General features: G+C 47.8%; 1 protein-coding gene across 1 annotated transcript; it reads left to right on the top strand.

The window, feature by feature from the left end:
* The first annotated feature begins 6 nt into the window (after positions 1 to 6).
* On the top strand, positions 7 to 17,759 carry LOC149427283 (DENN domain-containing protein 5A-like). Its single transcript, XM_089668175.1, has 5 exons — positions 7 to 716; positions 4,507 to 4,616; positions 6,470 to 7,124; positions 13,008 to 13,195; positions 17,382 to 17,759. Exons 1-5 carry the CDS (start codon positions 626 to 628, stop codon positions 17,742 to 17,744), a joined length of 1,407 nt encoding a protein of 468 aa, XP_089524301.1. The 5' UTR covers positions 7 to 625; the 3' UTR covers positions 17,745 to 17,759.
* Positions 17,760 to 19,523: the final 1,764 nt, after the last annotated feature.

Here is a 19,523-nt window from a genome sequence, read left to right as displayed (position 1 = left end):
TATGGGTGGCCCTTCTCCACTGACCACCAAGGTATGGGTGGCCCTTCTCCACTGACCACCAAGGTATGGGTGGCCCTTCTCCACTGACCACCAAGGTATGGGTGGCCCTTCTCCACTGACCACCAAGGTATGGGTGCCCCTTCTCCACTGACCACCAAGGTATGGGGGGATCCTTCTCAACTGACCACCATTGTAAGGGGGCCCTTCTCCACTGACCACCATGGTATGGGGGGTCCTTATCCACTGACCACCATGGTATGGGGGGTCCTTATCCACTGACCACCAAGGTATGGGTGGTCCTTCTCCACTGACCTCCAAGGTATGGGGGAATCCTCCACTGATCACCATTGTAAGGGGGCCCTTCTCCACTGACCACCAAGGTATGGGTCACCCTTCTCCACTGACCACCAAGGTATGGGGGAATCCTTCTCCACTGACCACCAAGGTATGGGGGAATCCTTCTCCACTGACCACCAAGGTATGGGGGAATCCTTCTCTACTGACCACCAAGGTACGGGGGGCCCCTTCCCCTCTGACCACAAAAGCATTGTTTGTTTAGTTCTGATGTCTTTAGGTTGATGTGTTGGTGTCGTCTGTCTCCATCCTGTCACCATGTGTCACCATAATGTTCTCTTATCATTGTTCAGCACTATGTGACTACATAAAAGCCTCCAGAGTCCAGGGTGCCATTGGGCCCTTTCTGCCCGGTACTGAAGGTAAACGGAACGTGGACGGATCTCGGCTTCTACTCTAACCAAATGCTCCAGCCTGAAAAATACAAAAGACTCCATCGCGGGCGCCATGGACTGTCCAGTGGTTGGCTTCAGGGGTATTCTTGGGGGGGCCTACGGTTCACCAACACCTGGACAGTCGATGGTTGACTAAGCCTGCAATATGGTGTAGCATCATTGTGCGGGGGGGGGGCTGGGGGATTCCTAAACCATTACAGCCTATTGGTGTCCCCACATTCCTGTGTTCCCATTGGAGAGATTGGTCTTACTTCCTGTCTCAGTGACCGCCTAGGAAGTAGGAAAAAGCTGCCCAATGACAACCAACACAACAATACGAGACATTTTCTACCCTTACAGCACCAACATCCGGGATATTCCCGTCACCAATGGGATCGAATAAATATTCTGCCCATTTTTGGGTTGCAGTGGGCTGTCGAATGGCACCGCCATGCTGCGACTCGCATGCAATAATGTAATGGGGCCCTTTAGTAAAATTGCCGGGAATTCTCTCCATGGGCGGCACAATGAGGCTACACCGGAGGATAGGGAGCTTAAATAACCACTCCGCTGATCACTGCTGTCTCTGCTTTGTCGGGTTCTGGCGGGAAATCTCTCGCTTTTGTCAGCTTGGTTAGGATTACTACACTTCCCGTAGAAGAAGTGCGCCATGTTCTGCTTTTCAGTCGCACTTCCTGTGTGCGTCCTCTGTCCTACTTTTAGCTGCAATCTTTTTCTTCCTGATCCTCCAGAAAACAGCGGCTCAGTGTTCTCTCTGCTGTGAAAATGTGATTGCAGCAAAGACGCAAGGAAAGTCATTTAGCTGCTGATTTCTCTCGTTTTTTATTCACTTTTTTCCTCTTTGTTTTCTCTCTTTTTTCTCTTTCTTTTCTCTCTTTCTTTTTTCTCTTTCTTTTCTCTCTTTCTTTTCTCTCTTTCTTTTCTCTCTTTCTTTTTTCCCCCCCTTTTTTTCCCTCCTTTTCTCCTCTTTTCTCTCTCTCTCCCTCTCTTCTCCCCCCCCCCCTCTCTCTTGTATTTTCTCTTTTTCTTTTTTTTTCTCTTTTTTCCTCTCTCCTCTTTCTCTTCCCTCCTTTCTCTTCCCTCCTTTCTCTTCCCTCCTTTCTCTTCCCTCCTTTCTCTTCTCCTCTCCTCTGCTCTCTCTCCTCTCCTTTGCTCTCTCTCCTCTGCTCTCTCTCCTCTGCTCTCTCTCCTCTGCTCTCTCTCCTCTGCTCTCTCTCCTCTCCTCTGCTCTCTCTCCTCTCCTCTGCTCTCTCTCCTCTCCTCTGCTCTCTCTCCTCTCCTCTGCTCTCTCTCCTCTCCTCTGCTCTCCTCTCCTCTGCTCTCTCTCCTCTCCTCTGCTCTCTCTCCTCTCCTCTGCTCTCTCTCCTCTCCTCTGCTCTCTCTCCTCTCCTCTGCTCTCTCTCCTCTCCTCTGCTCTCTCTCCTCTCCTCTGCTCTCTCTCCTCTGCTCTGCTCTCTCTCCTCTGCTCTCTCTCCTCTCCTCTGCTCTCTCTCCTCTGCTCTGCTCTCTCTCCTCTGCTCTGCTCTCTCTCCTCTGCTCTGCTCTCTCTCCTCTGCTCTCTCTCCTCTGCTCTCTCTCCTCTGCTCTCTCTCCTCTGCTCTCTCTCCTCTGCTCTCTCTCCTCTGCTCTCTCTCCTCTGCTCTCTCTCCTCCGCTCTCTCTCCTCTGCTCTGCTCTCTCTGCTCTGCTCTCTCTCCTCTGCTCTGCTCTCTCTCCTCTGCTCTGCTCTCTCTCCTCTGCTCTGCTCTCTCTCCTCTCCTCTGCTCTCTCTCCTCTGCTCTGCTCTCTCTCCTCTGCTCTGCTCTCTCTCCTCTGCTCTGCTCTCTCTCCTCTGCTCTGCTCTCTCTCCTCTGCTCTGCTCTCTCTCCTCTGCTCTGCTCTCTCTCCTCTGCTCTGCTCTGCTCTCTTTTCTCTTTCTTTTCTCTTTCTTTTCTCTTTCTTTTCTCTCTTTCTTTTCTCTCTTTCTTTTCTCTCTCCTGTTTTGCTCTCCTCTTTCACTCTCCTTTCTTTTCCTCTTTTGTAGTTCTCTTTTTTTCTCTCTCTCCTTCCTTTCCTTTTTTTTTCTCTCCTTTTTTTCCTTTCTTTGTTTTTCTCCTTTTTTTTTCTTTTTTTTATTGCTTTCCTTTTTTTTTTTTTTTACATTGAACTAAGGTTCAGGGCCTATTCACACCATTGTGCTCTATGTACCCTACAAGGCAGGATCTCTGTGTGCAAAAAGCGCACGAAAACAAATTATAATAATATTTAACATGCGTTAAAGGAACACAGACACCACCCCAAAAATGGAGAAAGAGGATAGGAAGAACAGGTAATGCACACAAAAAAACGCATCTTGCGTTGTTGCATCTTTTTAACAAAACGCATTAAAAATTAGATCGCAAGGCGCTCCTCAAGGCGCATTTTAATCAAATAATTTTTTTCAATACTCTGTTACAAATTATACAATTAATACGAAGTACAATACATTTCCTATTCCTTGTAGAACATTAACTGCTTATTCATTCCAATCATTTAACCACTTGCTGTCTGGCCCCTGTATATAAACGGCCGGACGGTGGCAGTGCAGGGGCGGGTTGTCGTTCATAAACGGCGCCCGCCATTTTGAACTGTGCGCGCTCCCTGGGATCACGCAGCACTGCGATCTGGTGCCCGCTGTGTCCTCCGTACACAGTGGAACACCGATCGTCGTACGGGACCTCTGTGCGAGGTCCCGATCATGTGATCACTGATTGGCCAATCAGTGATCACATGCAGAGTAGTAAGCAAGATGTCACTTCTCACATCATTGCTTACTACGTGTGAAATCTGTGAATGATCACAGAGATCACATGGTACAGGGCCATTCACAACAGCCTTGTACCATGTGACAAGCTGTGACCAATCACAGCTCTCACAGTAGTTCTCAATGGCTGCAAGAATTCAGTCAGAGAGAAGGAGAAATGATTGCTTTTACAGCGTTTATGGGTGTAAAAGCAATCAGTGTAAAAAAAGAAAAAACATTTTTTCATCACCCCCCACATATAGTACAGTGTCACCATGGTGACGCTATACTGCTAGGGTGACAGTATGTTAAAAAAAAAAAAGCATAAATAATCTAAAAAAAAAAATTAAAATATAAAAAATTTGAAAAATGTATAATTTTTGGTTATAAACTAATTTGGGTTATTTAATTTTTTTTACTAAAAAGATAGATGAATACATTTTGGCCAAGATTTATTAAGAAAGATTATTTATTTGCGAAATTTTAGAAGAAAAACTCTCTTCAACGCACTCATTGAGCTTTATGGGGCTTTAGAGCGTTGAAGAGAATGAATACAGAGCCTTGTAGATTTTATGCTTTTCATCATCCGCTACACTTAGGTGGCGCCCTCTTTGTTTTTCTAATGCAGTGGTGTGAACTGGTCCTGATGGGTTTGTTTTTTTTTTTTTTTTTGTTTTTTTCAACTTTGATTTTTTGTTTTGTGCAGTCTACAGTTTACAGGAGAAATCACATTTTCATCACATTGCGCCGCTGATTTTTGAACGCTTTGAAAATAGATACAATGTTTACCTGTCATGTGATTATTCCTGTCTGTGGTCTATTGAGTGAAAATGAAATGTTATATAAATTAATCAGATTCTCTTTGTTGCTTTTTTTTTTTTTCTCTGCTGACTAACCGGCCCGCTCTGTCATCCCACTGTGTTTTTTTTTTTTTCGGGTGGGCGGGGCCGGAAAACGTCCCAACGCACAATCAACCAAATGCATTTTTCTCTTCAAGGAGAGAATTTTGAGCAGACGCCGCTCAGACGCACATTTAAGTCGAAGGTTCTGGCTCGCTATCCAGAAAATGTAGAGTGGAACGCGTTCGACCAAGACGCAGTGGGTATGGTAAGTGTTGGAGTGTTTTTATTGGATGACGAGAAGCTCCTACACCTGTGTCACCCTATGGAGCGGAGCCATTTTTTTTATATTTCTGTTATTGGCCTTTTAATATCTCCGCGCTGGCGCCTCCTGGCCCTTTATGAGTTTCAGAAGCCGGGAGGTGGGCAGGGTTTTATGGTCATGTGACCGCCGTGATTCGCCGTCATGGCGGACACATGATCGGAAAAGGTCCCGATCGCAAGGGGAGATCGGGACCTTTCTGTGAGTCATGGACGTGTGCTGGGAGCGCTCTCAGCACATACTGTATGTATTTTCTAATTGCACGCAAATATCCGGCCGCTCAGCGTCAAGACCCGGACGCCTAGAGGCCGCATATTTTCGTGCGCTCGGCGTCAAGGGGTTAATTGGGCAATAACTTAATTTCATTATCATTTAAAGCTGAAATTTAGTGCTTTTAAGAAAAAAAAAAAACACAAAAAAACCCACCAGGGCCAATACTTTGAATAAAGAGTGTCCCATGTGCTGGTGGCTGATGTGTTCTGTGACGTCCCGTGACACCCCCACAGCAGTGATGTTGCGGTGCCGCGGGGGTTAATATGAGCTGCTGCACCCGGCGAACGCTGATCATGCCCGCCCTTTCCGCCCCGCACTCCATTCATTGAAGCCGTACTGTCGATTCCCCCCCAATGAAAAGCATCCCACGATTGCAGGAGGCGGACCTTTTCATTCATCTGCTTTTCATTGGGGGAACCAAAGGTACCGCCCCTAGTGCTGTTATTTAAATACAAAAAAAAAATTGGGCTTTTTGCTTTCAGTTTTGTGCAGTTTGCAATGTGACACTAAAAAAAATAAAAACAAAAAAGAGTGTTTTTTAAAAAAAAAAATAAAAAAATATTGAGTTAGAAAAATAAAGTAAAATCAGCAGGAAAATAACAGGTAAGTGGGGAAGAAAATAATTAGTGCATTGGGGTAATCGAAGGGTTAAAAAGGGGTTGAATAGGAACTTTTTGAATGAAACAGGAAATATAAAAGTAACAATGTTACTTTGTATCTCTCTATCTCCCATCTGAGCAATGTTTATAAACAGTTATTTTGTATATCTCCCGTCTGAACAATGTTTATAGACAGTGTTACTTTGTATCTCTCTATCTCCCATCTGAGCAATGTTTATAAACAGTTATTTTGTATATCTCCCGTCTGAACAATGTTTATAGACAGTGTTACTTTGTATCTCTTTCCCCTCTGACCGATGTTTATAAACATTGTTACTTTGTATTTCTCTATCTCCCGTCTGATCGATGTTTATAAACAATGTTACTTTGTATCTCTCCATCTCCCGTCTGATCGATGTTTATAAACAATGTTACTTTGTATCTCTCCATCTCCCGTCTGATCGATGTTTATAAACAATGTTACTTTGTATCTCTCCATCTCCCGTCTGATCGATGTTTATAAACAATGTTACTTTGTATCTCTCCATCTCCCGTCTGATCGATGTTTATAAATAATATTACTTTGTATTTCTCTCCTGTCTGATCGATGTTTATAAACAATGTTACTTTGTATCTCTCCATCTCCCGTCTGATCGATGTTTATAAATAATATTACTTTGTATTTCTCTCCTGTCTGATCGATGTTTATAAACAATGTTACTTTGTATCTCTCTATCTCCCGTCTGATCGATGTTTATAAATAATATTACTTTGTATTTCTCTCCTGTCTGATCAATGTTTATAAACAATGATACTTTGTATCTCTCTATCTCCCGTCTGATCAATGTTTATAAACAATGTTACTTTGGTCTTTGTATGACCAAGTGTTTGATCTCCGTTAATTGTTTCCTTGTCTTGTTTGCACAGCTATGTATGCCAAAAGGGCTTTCCTTCAAGACTCAGGCCGACTGCCGCGACCCCCAATTTCACTCTTTTATCATCACGCGGGAAGATGGGTCGAGGACGTTTGGGTTCTCCCTCACTTTCTTTGAGGAAGTCACCAGCAAGCAGATATGCAGCGCCATGCAGACCCTGTACCACATGCACAACGCAGAGTATGACATCATCCACACATCCGCCACCAATGGCAGCACGAACTGCACTGAGGATTGCAATGACTCCTCCATTTCCAAGCTGCAGAGGTTCAACTCCTATGATATTTCTCGGGACACTTTATACGTCTCGAAGTGCATCTGCCTCATCGCCCCCATGTCCTTCATGACAGCTTGCAAGAAGGTTCTGGAACAGCTGCACCAGGCCGTCTCATCTCCGCAGCCCCCACCGCTGCCGTTGGAGAGCTATATCTATAACATCCTCTACGAGGTGCCTCTCCCTCCTGCAGGGAGGTCATTAAAGTTTTCGGGAGTCTATGGACCAATTATATGTCAAAGGCCGAGTACCAATGAACTGCCACTGTTTGACTTTCCAGTGAAGGAGGTGTTTGAATTGCTTGGAGTAGAGAATGTTGTACAGCTCTTCACCTGTGCATTGCTGGAGTTCCAGATCCTCCTCTACTCGCAGCGTACGTAATCTATATGTCCATGGGTATGTAAACCTCCCCCCCCCCCTCCAGATGATGGAGTTCAGGTGTTTCCAGTGATGAGCAGGGGCGGACTGACAACTCATGGGGCCCCCGGGCAATAGGGGATCATGGGGCCCCTGTGTCCTTGCCCAAACTCAAAAAAGCCTATGAAAAAGGTACCAGGGGCATCTCTTGGGGCCCCCTACTGACCCCGGGCCCTTGGGAAGTGCCCGAGTTTCCCAATGGTCAGTCCGCCCCTAGTGATGAATACTGTAAATACTACACTGGAAACAATTGTCCTCTACCAACCTTGTGTTAACAGTTTGGTGAAGGCCCTTTCTGTACCAGTGCCCCTCTGTACAAAGCCAGCACTATAAAGACATGGTTTGACCAGTTTGCTATGGAGGCAATTGACTGTCCTGAACAGACCCGCAACCTCACGCTTTCTGAACACCTTTGTGGTGAATTGGAACGTCACTGGTGAGCCAGGTCTTCTCATCCAACATCAGTACCTGACCTCACAAATGAGACCAAATGCCCACAAACACCCTCCAAAATCTTGTGGAAAGTGTAGAGGAACTTGAGTGTCCAGCACAGAGCCCTGACCTCAACCCTACCAAACAGCTCCATAAAGACATGGTTTGACCAGTTGCGTGTGGGGGGAACTGGAGTGTCCTGCACAGAGCCCTGACCTCAACCCTACCAAACAGCTCCATAAAGACATGGTTTGACCAGTTGCGTGTGGGGGGAACTGGAGTGTCCTGCACAGAGCCCTGACCTCAACCCTACCAAACAGCTCCATAAAGACATGGTTTGACCAGTTGCGTGTGGGGGGAACTGGAGTGTCCTGCACAGAGCCCTGACCTCAACCCTACCAAACAGCTCCATAAAGACATGGTTTGACCAGTTGCGTGTGGGGGAACTGGAGTGTCCTGCACAGAGCCCTGACCTCAACCCTACCAAACAGCTCCGTAAAGACATGGTTTGACCAGTTTGGTATGGGGGAACTGGAGTGTCCTGCACAGAGCCCTGACCTCAACCCTACCAAGCAGCTTCATAAAGACATGGTTTGACCAGTTGGGTATGGGGGAACTGGAGTGGTCCTGCACAGATACCTGACCTCAACTCTTTGCGATAAAATGAAACAAGCCAGGTGTTCTTATCCAACATCCAGCTTCATTACTTGATCTCACAAATGACCAAAATTTCCAACGGACAGCCTCCAAAACCTTGTGGAAAGCCTTCCCAGAAGAGTGGAGGATGTTGTAGCCATAAGTGGGACGGAAACTCCATAGAAACGGTCATGGTTTTGGAATGGGATGTCCAAATTAACATTAGTCCCATCTACAAGACACTGTCACCTCCAAACACAGCCCAAACTTGTCATGTCCAGTTCTGGGTAGTCACACCAAGGCCACTTTCTGGCACAGTCCCAAATCTAAATATGTGGGAACCACCCCCTTAGTTAACATGCTTTTATTGAGTTATTGTAACTCAATAAAGAGTGATCCTGGGACAGAGCCCCATTGGGACAGGGATTTGGGGCTGTCCCAGCAAAACCAGGGCAGCTTCCTTCTATGGATGTCCAACAAGAGCATAGAGGCATGAGGGTCAGGTGTCCCCAAACATTTGCCCATATAGTGCAAGAAGTCAGGTCTGTCCGGTGTCCAATCAAAGCTTTAGAACCCAACCCTCTTGGGGCTAGGCCAGCTGTAACCAATTTTACTAGAAACTACTGGAAATTTCATAAGTCCAAACCCAACGGTAGCCAATGAAATTTGGGTCCTAAAAATACACCTCCGCGTCTTGATGATTTGGTGGATGCTGGAAATGAAACCTGTGCTAAGAGAAATACAGGGCTGCCAGTATTGAAAGTTGTCTTGTCTGTAATGCTGATCCTCCCATTTCCATTCAAAATCACTGATCCGAAAAAAGTCGGTGTATCCGGAAACTTGGAGAGAAGTCGGAAGCCCTTCTCACTGTTCCTGGACACTGACCTCTCAGTATTGAATCCAGAAGATAGATCCAACAGCCAGACAGCTAGCATTTTCAGGAGGAGAGGTCAGCAGTGATAGCCTTCTGGTTGCTGCCATGAGCTAATGGAGCCCATCAGACTCCAACTATAACAGAAACATTTGTTTGGAAAGGGGCGGCCATCGTGTGTTCTCTGTGAAACTTTGTTACAGGTGTTGGTTCCTGAAAATGCTGCATTTAATTATAATAAATAAATGAGAAAAAAAAAAAAAAAAAAAAAAAAAAATATATATATATATATATATATATATATATATATCATTTTTTTTTTTTTTTACTTATTTAAAAATAATTAAATGCAGTGTGTATGTATGTGTGTATGTTTATATATATATATACTGCATTTAATTATTTTTAAATAAATTGAAAAAAAAAAATATATATATATATATATATATATATATATATTAATTTTATTATCTTATTGTATTTAATTTTTTTATATAATATATTTTTTTTTTTGTGGGGGGGGAGGGAGTAGTACTTCTGTCCTGTTCGTATTGCTGTCTGTGTCCCTAATGTTTGTCCTGGTGGACGTTATCACTGAGCCAGAAATTAATGGGGGATCCAAAATTCTACAGTTGTCACCCGAACAGGAACAAAGTAGAAATCTTATAACGAGGACACGTGTTCTGGTATTTCTCTTCATTTTGAAGAGGTTTCCTCTCACTTCCTATTGTGTCACCGGGACAGGAAGTAAAAGGAAATCTCCCTGATGGGACGCAGGCAGCGACCGAAACACCTGACAGTGGTAGTAATTGTAGCCGTAATAGTCCACTGTGTGTGCAGCTTCTATGGGGCCCGGAGGTGGGAAGGGGCCCTTTGTTTATGGGAGTGGTTGAGGCACAGTCAGTAATTTAGAAGCCTTCAAGATCATTTCTAGTCACAGACCCCTTTTACTTTGTATCCAAGAATTCGTTTAGCTGTCTTCACAATGTAGATTTAGTGCCATTGGAGCTTCTACTACAGCCCCCCCCCCACCCCTCCCCCACTCTGAAATGAAGCTTTTATGTCAGTTTTATTTAACAACCTCTTCATAAAGTTGTTAAATAAAAATTCTCCCCAGTAAAGCTTGTTCCTGTAATTGTGTGCAGGAGCATCATCCACTATGTAATCACATGAAATATCCTGATGGTTATTATTGCTACTCTAATGATTAAAGTGATACAAAGTATATATTTTTTTTAATAACAAACATGTTACAATTGCTTGCACTGTGCGGTGGTTTTGTACAGAGAAGCTTCGATCCTCCCCTTCTTAGCTGCCCCACCAACACTCCTGGCCCCTCCCCCCTACTGAGTGCCCCCATAGCAAGCCACTATCTATTGGTTCACTTACGCATGCTTGCTCCCGAGGCGCCTTTGTGTGGCTCAGCCCTGTCCCCCCCCCCCTGGCTCCCTCCTCACTGGCTGTGATTGACAGCAGTGGGAGCTAATGTCTACACTATGATGCCAAAAGTTTTGGACCACCGGCCTTTCCACACACATGACCTTTAATGGCCCCCCAGTCTTAGTCCGTAGGGTTCAATATTGAGTTGGCCCCGCCCTTTCCACACACATGAACCTTAAATGGCCCCCCAGTCTTAGTCCGTAGGGTTCAATATTGAGTTGGCCCCGCCCTTTCCACACACATGACCTTTAATGGCCCCCCCAGTCTTAGTCCGTAGGGTTCAATATTGAGTTGGCCCCGCCCTTTCCACACACATGACCTTTAATGGCCCCCCCAGTCTTAGTCCGTAGGGTTCAATATTGAGTTGGCCCCGCCCTTTCCACACACACGACCTTTAATGGCCCCCCAGTCTTAGTCCGTAGGGTTCAATATTGAGTTGGCCCCGCCCTTTGCAGCTATAACAGCTTCAACTCTTCTGGGAAGGCCGTCCACAAGGTTTAGGAGGGTGTCTATGGGAAGGTTGGACCATTCTTCCAGAAGCACATTTGTCAGGTCAGGCACTGATGTCGGGGGAGGAGGCCTGGCTCGCAGTCTCCGCTCTAATTCATCCCAAAGGTGTTCTATGGGGTTGAGGTCAGGACTCTGTGCAGGACAGTCAAGTTCCTCCACCCCAAACTGGCTCCTCCATGTCTTTATGGACCTTGCTTTGTGCCCTGGTGTGCAGTCATGTTGGAACAGGAAGGGCCATCCCCAAACTCCTCCCACAAAGTTGAGAGCATGAAATTGTCCAAAATGTCACCTTAAGAGTTTCCTTCACTGGAACTAGGGGGCCAAGCCCAACCCCTGAAAAACAACCCCACACCATAATCCCCCCGCCACCAAACTTTACACTTGGCACAATGCAGTCAGACAAGTACCGTTCTCCACCGCCAAACCCAGACACGTCCATCCGCCAGACAAAGAAGCGTGATTGGTCCCTCCAGAGAACACGTCTCCTCTGCTCTAGAGTCCAGTGGCGGTGTGCTTTACACCTCGGCATCCGACGCTTTGCATTGCACTTGGTGATGGAAGGCTTGGATGCAGCTGCTCGGCCATGGAAACCCATTCCATGAAGCTCTCTACGCACTGTTGTTGGGCTCATCTGAAGGCCACACCAAGTTTGGAGGTCTTTAGCTATTGACTCTGCAGACAGTTGGCGGCTTCTGCGCACTGTGCGCTTCAGCATGCGCTGACCCCGCCCTGTCATGTGACGTGGCCTACCACTTGGTGGCTGAGTGGCTGTTGTTCCCAGTTGCTTCCACTTTGTTATAATCCCACTAACAGTTGAGCGTGGAATATTTAGTAGCCAGGAAATGTCCCGGATGGACTTATTGCCCAGGTGGCCACCTATCACGGGACCACGCTTGGAGTCACTGAGCTCCTGAGAGCGACCCATTCTTTCACCAATGTTTGTAGAAGCCGCCTGCATGCCTAGGGACTTGATTGTATACACCTGTGTCCATGGAGGGGATTGGAGCACCTGAATCACATGATATGGAGGGGATTGGGACACCTGAATCACATATGGAGGGGATTGGAGCACCTGAATCACATGACTGGGAGGGGATTGGAACACCTGAATCACATATGGAGGGGATTGGAACATCTGAATCACATGATTTGGAGGGCTGGCCCAGTATTATTGGCAATATAGTGTATCCCAACCACGGCACCACCTGCCTGGAGTTAGGAAGTTCTCCCTGTGCCTGCGTGGGTTTCCTCCGGGTACTCCTGTTTCCTCCAACGTTCCAAAGACATGCTAGTAGGCTAATTGGCTCCTGTCTAAATTGGCCCTAGTCTGTGTATGAATGTAAATTAGGGACCTTAGATTGTACGCTCCTCGGGGGCGGGGACTGATGTGAATGCACAATATATATGTAAAGTGCTGTGTAAATCGACAGCGCTATAGAAGTACCTGAAAGAAAAAATAAATCTCTGAGCCAGTGAGGACCGCTGCGCATCACTGGATTGAGATCGGGCTCAGGTAAGTATTGGGGGAGGAGAGCTGCTTGCAGGAGGTTTTTTACCTTCATGCACAGAATGTATGAAAGGTGTAAAAAAAAAACAAAAAAAAATCCTTCAGCCTTGGAAACCTCTTTACATTTAATTTCCTGCACTGTTGCTCTTCCCTGGCAACCTGCTTTTTGCCTGTATATGGACTATGCTGACCTCTCTCCTGCCTCGATTCAGGCATTCTGGAAGGTCAGTGACCGCATTGTCACACCTAAAACTATGTGCTACAGACAGTGGTTGTTAGGGGGCCCCTCTTAAAATGTTGCAATGGGGCCCCATGATCTGTAGGTATGCCCCTAGTTCTAATCTTTCTATATTCCATGAAAGAAAAAAAAAATCTTTGGGATCTGAGCATCCTCCATGGTGTCACCGCTACATCTGTGGTCACGTTACCTTCTTGATTTGCAGATTACCAGAGGCTGATGACGGTGGCGGAAACCATCACGGGTCTGATGTTCCCCTTCCAGTGGCAGCACGTCTACGTGCCAATCCTTCCAGCATCCCTCCTCCACTTCCTGGATGCACCGGTGCCCTACCTGATGGGGCTACACTCCAATGGGCTGGATGACAGGTCCAAGCTGGAGCTACCGCAGGAGGTGAGCAAGTCTGGCAGTCAAAATCTTTACCATCTCCATCCCCTGGGGTTGAAGAAGACCTCTCCTGAAGGGGCATGGAGGCTTCCTAGTTGAATTAGTTATCGTCTGGTATCCGAGTCCCCGCCCCAGAACAAGTGTGCAGATAAGGTCTCCTGACTTTTTTTTTACTTTCTTTGCCTGAATTGTTGTGGGTCAGTGACTTGGAAGTATTGATGGCCAGCAACTAGAATTTCAAGATGGAGGTCAACCTTGGGTTCTCCAACCCTTCTCAATGTGTTTTTTATGTCATTTCATGGAGAGTTTGCTTTGAATATGAAAAATAAATGAGAGTTTTTGGTTTGCCCAGATGCAATGTAGCTCTTCTTCAACATACAAAGTAGTTTCCCTTTAAAGAGGCCCTGTCATGTTGCCGTTTCAGATAGCCCACCCTGCAGTCATGTATACTTCGCCACACTCCTGCACTGTTGGGGTCCTTGCTAACAGAGCGGATCTTTCAGGTATGGAAGTGTATGACAACCAATCAGCAGGCCCTAAAACTGTCAGGTTGGAGAGGGTGCCTTGGCATCACCCCCCCCCCCCCTCCTCTCTGAGCTCCACCAGGTTTGCTGTCTGTAGATACTATCACTTTACTCCGATTGGCCGTTGTCTCTTTCAATCCAAACTAAAGAGGACAACGTAGCGGCAGCAGAACCCGGTCCATCCCGGAGAGCAGTGACAGAGGTGCCGTCGGAAGGCACTTTATATCCCGATGAAGGCCGGCAGTGTGTGAGCGCGGCACACAAGGAATCATTGAGTTGCCAGAACAATTGGCGGATTATTCTGAGCTGACGGCTCACCGCTGATCGTCCAGCATGAGTGGCTTCTACGGGGCAATCCGCACTCTTGTGGTGACTACAGCTGAGAAGATGCTGGGACTTTCTGCTAAGAACCCTCCGGAGAGCTGTAGGTCAATCTACAGCCAACACAACTAAAGAGGTGCATTCATATAAAAGCCGGGCTCAGGGATGTCCATCTGAGATTGCAGATACAGGCGCAGCATGAAACAGTTTGTGTTTCAAAACACTTTTAACCCCTTCCTTTAAAAAGGTTCTGAACCCGGGGGGGGGGGGGTTTGTTGCAAAGGATTTATGATCATGTGACCACTGTGATTGGCTGTCACAGTGGTCACTCAATCGGGAGTCAGTCCTGCCATCTACCCTCTGTTGGTAGGGACTGAGAACGGTCTCCGTCAGTTTGGTCTCTGTGCTGCGAGTATGTAAAGTCTGTCAGAAAATGTTTCTTATTCTCTCCATTTTAGTCTGTTAAATATAAAATAATAAATATCCCATCAAAAGTTTTTTTTTTTATTGTATTGTAATATATACAGATTTGGCGCTGCATGGGATATATATAGATAGATGGATAGAGAGAGAGATATAGAGCGAGATATATATAGAGAGAGAGATGGATAGAGAGAGAGATGGATAGAGAGAGAGATGGATAGAGAGAGAGATGGGGAGAGAGAGAGATGGGGAGAGAGAGAAATGGGGAGAGAGAGAGAGGTGGAGAGAGAGAGAGAGACGGATAGAGAGAGAGAGGGACAGGTGGCGAGAGAGGGACGGGTGGAGAGATGGAGAGAGATGGAGAGCGAGAGGGAGAGAGAGGGAGATGGAGAGAGACGGACAGAGAGACACGGGCAGGGAGATAGAGACACGGGCAGGGAGAGAGAGACACGGGCAGGGAGAGAGAGAGAGACGGGCAGGGAGAGAGAGAGAGACGGGCAGGGAGAGAGAGAGAGACGGACAGAGAGAGAGAGAGAGACGGACAGAGAGAGAGAAAGGTGGATAGAAAGAGAGATGGATAGAGATGGAGAGAGAGATGGAGAGAGATGGATGGATGGAGAGAGAGAGAGATGGATGGATGGAGAGAGAGAGAGAGAGAGGTGGAGAGAGAGAGAGGTGGAGAGAGAGGTGGATAGAGAGAGAGAGGTAGGTGGATAGAGAGATGGAGAGAGAGGTAGGTGGATAGAGAGATGGAGAGAGAGAGAGAGAGAGGTAGGGTGATAGAGAGATGGAGAGAGAGAGAGAGAGAGATGGATGGAGAGAGATGGATGGAGAGAGATGGATGGAGAGAGATGGATGGAGAGAGATGGATGGAGAGAGATGGATAGATGGAGAGAGACGGGCAGAGAGAGAGAGACGGGCAGAGAGAGAGAGACGGGCAGAGAGAGAGAGACGGGCAGAGAGAGAGAGACGGGCAGAGAGAGAGAGAGAGACGGGCAGAGAGAGAGAGACGGGCAGAGAGAGAGAGAGAGACGGGCAGAGAGAGAGAGAGACGGGCAGAGAGAGAGAGACGGGCAGAGAGAGAGAGAGAGAGAGAGAGACGGGCAGAGAGAGAGAGAGAGAGAGAGAGAGAGAGAGAGACGGGCAGAGAGAGAGAAAGGTGGATAGAGATAGAGATGGAGAGAGAGATGGAGAGAGAGATGGATAGAGATGGAGAGAGAGATGGATAGAGATGGAGAGAGAGATGGATAGAGATGGAGAGAGAGATGGATAGAGATGGAGAGAGATGGATGGAGAGAGAGAGAGGTGGATAGAGAGAGAGAGAGATGGATGGATAGAGACGGGGAGAGGGATGGATGGAGAGAGAGAGGGATGGATGGAGAGAGAGAGATAAATATAGAGAGAGGCGGGAGCTAAAAAAAAAGTCCAAAATGTCCATCAAAGTCCAAGATGGGGGGGGGGGGGAGAAATTATGATTATTCACATTGGCACATTAGCAAAGCGGCAGCATCAGTACCAGCACCCTCAGAGCAAAGCTGGACTCGGTATGCAAAAGAAGGAGAGGAGGGGGCGCCAGACTAAGTGCAGCATTAGATGTAGGATTTATTGGCACAGTAACAGTTGAAAACTTACAAGAGTTAAAAAAAGAATTGGGCATGTCACCGAAGACGTGGTCCAGACTCCCGGGAACTGAAGGAGGATGTCAATTGTTACTGTGCCAATAAATCGTACATCTAATGCTGCACTCAGTCTGGCGCCCTCTCCTCTCTCTTTTTATTATATTGGTCTGACAAGTGCAAAAAAAAAAAAAATAATAACACCAATAATAAAATAACTGTTCAGACCGTGTCTTTGAATTCAGTTTTTATCGTTTAGCTCCGTGATGAACTGTTCTCCATATTGCACTGGTTGCATGGTTTGCTGCAAATGTGTAGTGAACATTATTCTCCTTTATCCTCCTCGGTTCTTCTTATCCTCCTTCTCATTCTCCTTCTCCTCCTTTTTATTTTCCTTCTCCTCCTTTTTATTCTTTTCCTCCTCCTCTTCCTTTTTATCTTCTTCCTTCTCTTTCTTCTCCTCCTCCTCTTTATTCTTCTTCTCCTCCTCCTCTTTATTCTCCTTCTCCTCCTCCTCCTCCTCCTCTTTATTCTCCTTCTCCTCCTCCTCCTCTTTATTCTCCTCCTCCTCTTTCTTCTCATTCTTCTTCTCCTTATCTTCCTTCTCCTCCTCCTCTTTATACTCCTCCTCCTCCTCATTCTCCTTCTCCTCTTTATTCTCCTCCTTCTCCTCCTGTTTATTCTCCTCCTCCTCCTCTTTATTCTCCTTCTCCTCCTCCTCTTTATTCTCCTTCTCCTTCTCCTCCTCCTCCTCCTCCTCTTTATTCTCCTTCTCCTCCTCCTCCTCCTCCTCCTCTTTATTCTCCTTCTCCTCCTCCTCCTCCTCCTCCTCTTTATTCTCCTTCTCCTCCTCCTCCTCCTCCTCTTTATTCTCCTTCTCCTCCTCCTCCTCCTCCTCTTTATTCTCCTTCTCCTCCTCCTCCTCCTCTTTATTCTCCTTCTCCTCCTCCTCCTCCTCCTCCTCTTTATTCTCCTTCTCCTCCTCCTCCTCTTTATTCTCCTTCTCCTCCTCCTCCTCCTCCTCCTCCTCTTTATTCTCCTCCTCCTCCTCTTTATTCTCCTCCTCCTCCTCTTTATTCTCCTCCTCCTCCTCCTCTATATTCTCCTCCTCCTCCTCTTTATTCTCCTCCTCCTCCTCCTCTATATTCTCCTCCTCCTCTTTATTCTCCTCCTCCTCCTCCTCATTCTCCTTCTCCTGCTCCTCTTTATTCTCCTCCTCCTCCTCCTCTTTATTCTCCTTCTCCTCTTTCTTCTTCTCCTTATCTTCCTTTTCCTCCTTAACCTCCTCCTCCTCCTTATTTCTTCCAGGCCAATCTTTGTTTTGTGGATATTGACAACCATTTCATTGAGCTTCCTGAGGATCTTCCGCAGTTCCCCAACAAACTGGAGTTCATTCAGGAGGTCTCCGAGGTCCTGATGTCCTTCGGCATCCCGCCTGAGGGGAATCTCCACTGCAGCGAGAGCGTCTCCAAACTGAAGAGCCTCAAAGCTGCAGATCTGGTGTCCGACAAGAAGAACGGCAACCTGGCTGGATCTCCACTCAACTCCTATGAGCTTCTGAAGGAGAACGAGACCTTGGCACGCATTCAGGCCTTGGTGAAGAGGACTGGAGTCAGTTTGGAGAAGGTCAGAAGCCTCTCGCCTCAGTTGGGTTTTGTGCATGATAGCTAGGGTCCATGAGATCCACCTAAGAAAACCTGAAAATTCTGGTTGCCTGGCTGTTATAGTAACCCTTGGATCTCCACATTTGTCACAATTCCTGGACCACATAAGTAGATCTGTATGGTTGGAGATCCTTGTCTGCATCAGCATGACACCTAGATGAGTAGACCTTGCAAAAGTCCTCAAAGTGTTGTTAAACCCAGTTTATATTTACTAAAATAATTGCCCTTCCATGTTCTGTGTACTGTGGGAGACCAGATATAGTGAACGCGGGGTCTGGGGAGAGCGGATATAGTGAATGCGGGGTCCGGGGAGAGCAGATATAGTGAATGCCGGGTCCGGGGAGAGCGGATATAGTGAATGCCGGGTCCGGGGAGAGCGGATATAGTGAACGCAGGGTCTGGGGAGAGCGGATATAGTGAATGCAGGGTCCGGGGAGAGCGGATATAGTGAATGCGGGGTCCGGGGAGAGCGGATATAGTGAATGCGGGGTCCGGGGAGAGCGGATATAGTGAACGCAGGGTCTGGGGAGAGCGGATATAGTGACTGCGGGGTCCGGGGAGAGCGGATATAGTGAACGCAGGGTCTGGGGAGAGCGGATATAGTGACTGCGGGGTCCGGGGAGAGCGGATATAGTGAATGCGGGGTCTGGGGAGAGCGGATATAGTGAATGCGGGGTCTGGGGAGACCGGATATAGTGAATGCGGGGTCCGGGGAGAGCGGATATAGTGAATGCGGGGTCCGGGGAGACCAGATATAGTGAATGCGGGGTCCGGGGAGAGCGGATATAGTGAATGCATGGTCCGGGGAGACCGGATATAGTGAATGCGGGGTCCGGGGAGACAAGATATAGTGAATGCGGGGTCCGGGGAGACAAGATATAGTGAATGCGGGGTCCGGGGAGAGCGGATATAGTGAATGCCGGGTCCGGGGAGAGCGGATATAGTGAATGCGGAGTCCGGGGAGAGCGGATATAGTGAATGCCGGGTCCGGGGAGAGCGGATATGGTGAATGCGGAGTCCGGGGAGAGCGATTATAGTGAATGCGGGGTCCGGGGAGAGCGGATATAGTGAATGCGGGGTCCGGGGAGAGCGGATATAGTGAATGCGGGGTCCGGGGAGAGCGGATATAGTGAATGCGGGGTCCGGGGAGAGCGGATATAGTGAATGCGGGGTCCGGGGAGAGCGGATATAGTGAATGCGGAGTCCGGGGAGAGCGGATATAGTGAATGCGGGGTCCGGGGAGAGCGGATATAGTGAATGCGGGGTCCGGGGAGAGCGGATAGAGTGAATGCGGGGTCCGAGGAGAGGGGATAGAGTGAATGCGGGGTCCGGGGAGAGCGGATAGAGTGAATGCGGGGTCCGGGGAGAGCGGATAGAGTGAATGCGGGGTCCGGGGAGAGCGGATAGAGTGAATGCGGGGTCCGGGGAGAGCGGATATAGTGAATGCGGGGTCCGGGGAGAGCGGATACGGTGAATGCGGGGTCCGGGGAGAGCGGATACGGTGAATGCGGGGTCCGGGGAGAGCGGATACGGTGAATGCGGGGTCCGGGGAGAGCGGATACGGTGAATGCGGGGTCCGGGGAGAGCGGATACGGTGAGTGATTGCGGGGTCCGGGGAGAGCGGATACGGTGGAATGCGGGGTCCGGGGAGAGCGGATACGGTGAATGCGGGGTCCGGGGAGAGCGGATATGGTGAATGCGGGGTCCGGGGAGAGCGGATATAGTGAATGCGGGGTCCGGGGAGAGCGGATACAGTGAATGCGGGGTCCGGGGAGAGCGGATACAG

The sequence above is a fragment of the Staurois parvus genome, unplaced genomic scaffold (assembly GCF_062004578.1).
Source record: "Staurois parvus isolate SC_StPar_1 unplaced genomic scaffold, SC_StPar_1.0 ptg003920l, whole genome shotgun sequence".
NCBI classification, from domain to species: Eukaryota; Metazoa; Chordata; class Amphibia; order Anura; family Ranidae; genus Staurois; species Staurois parvus.
Note: the sequence above shows the minus strand (reverse complement) of the source record. Positions and strands in the feature narration are given on the sequence as shown.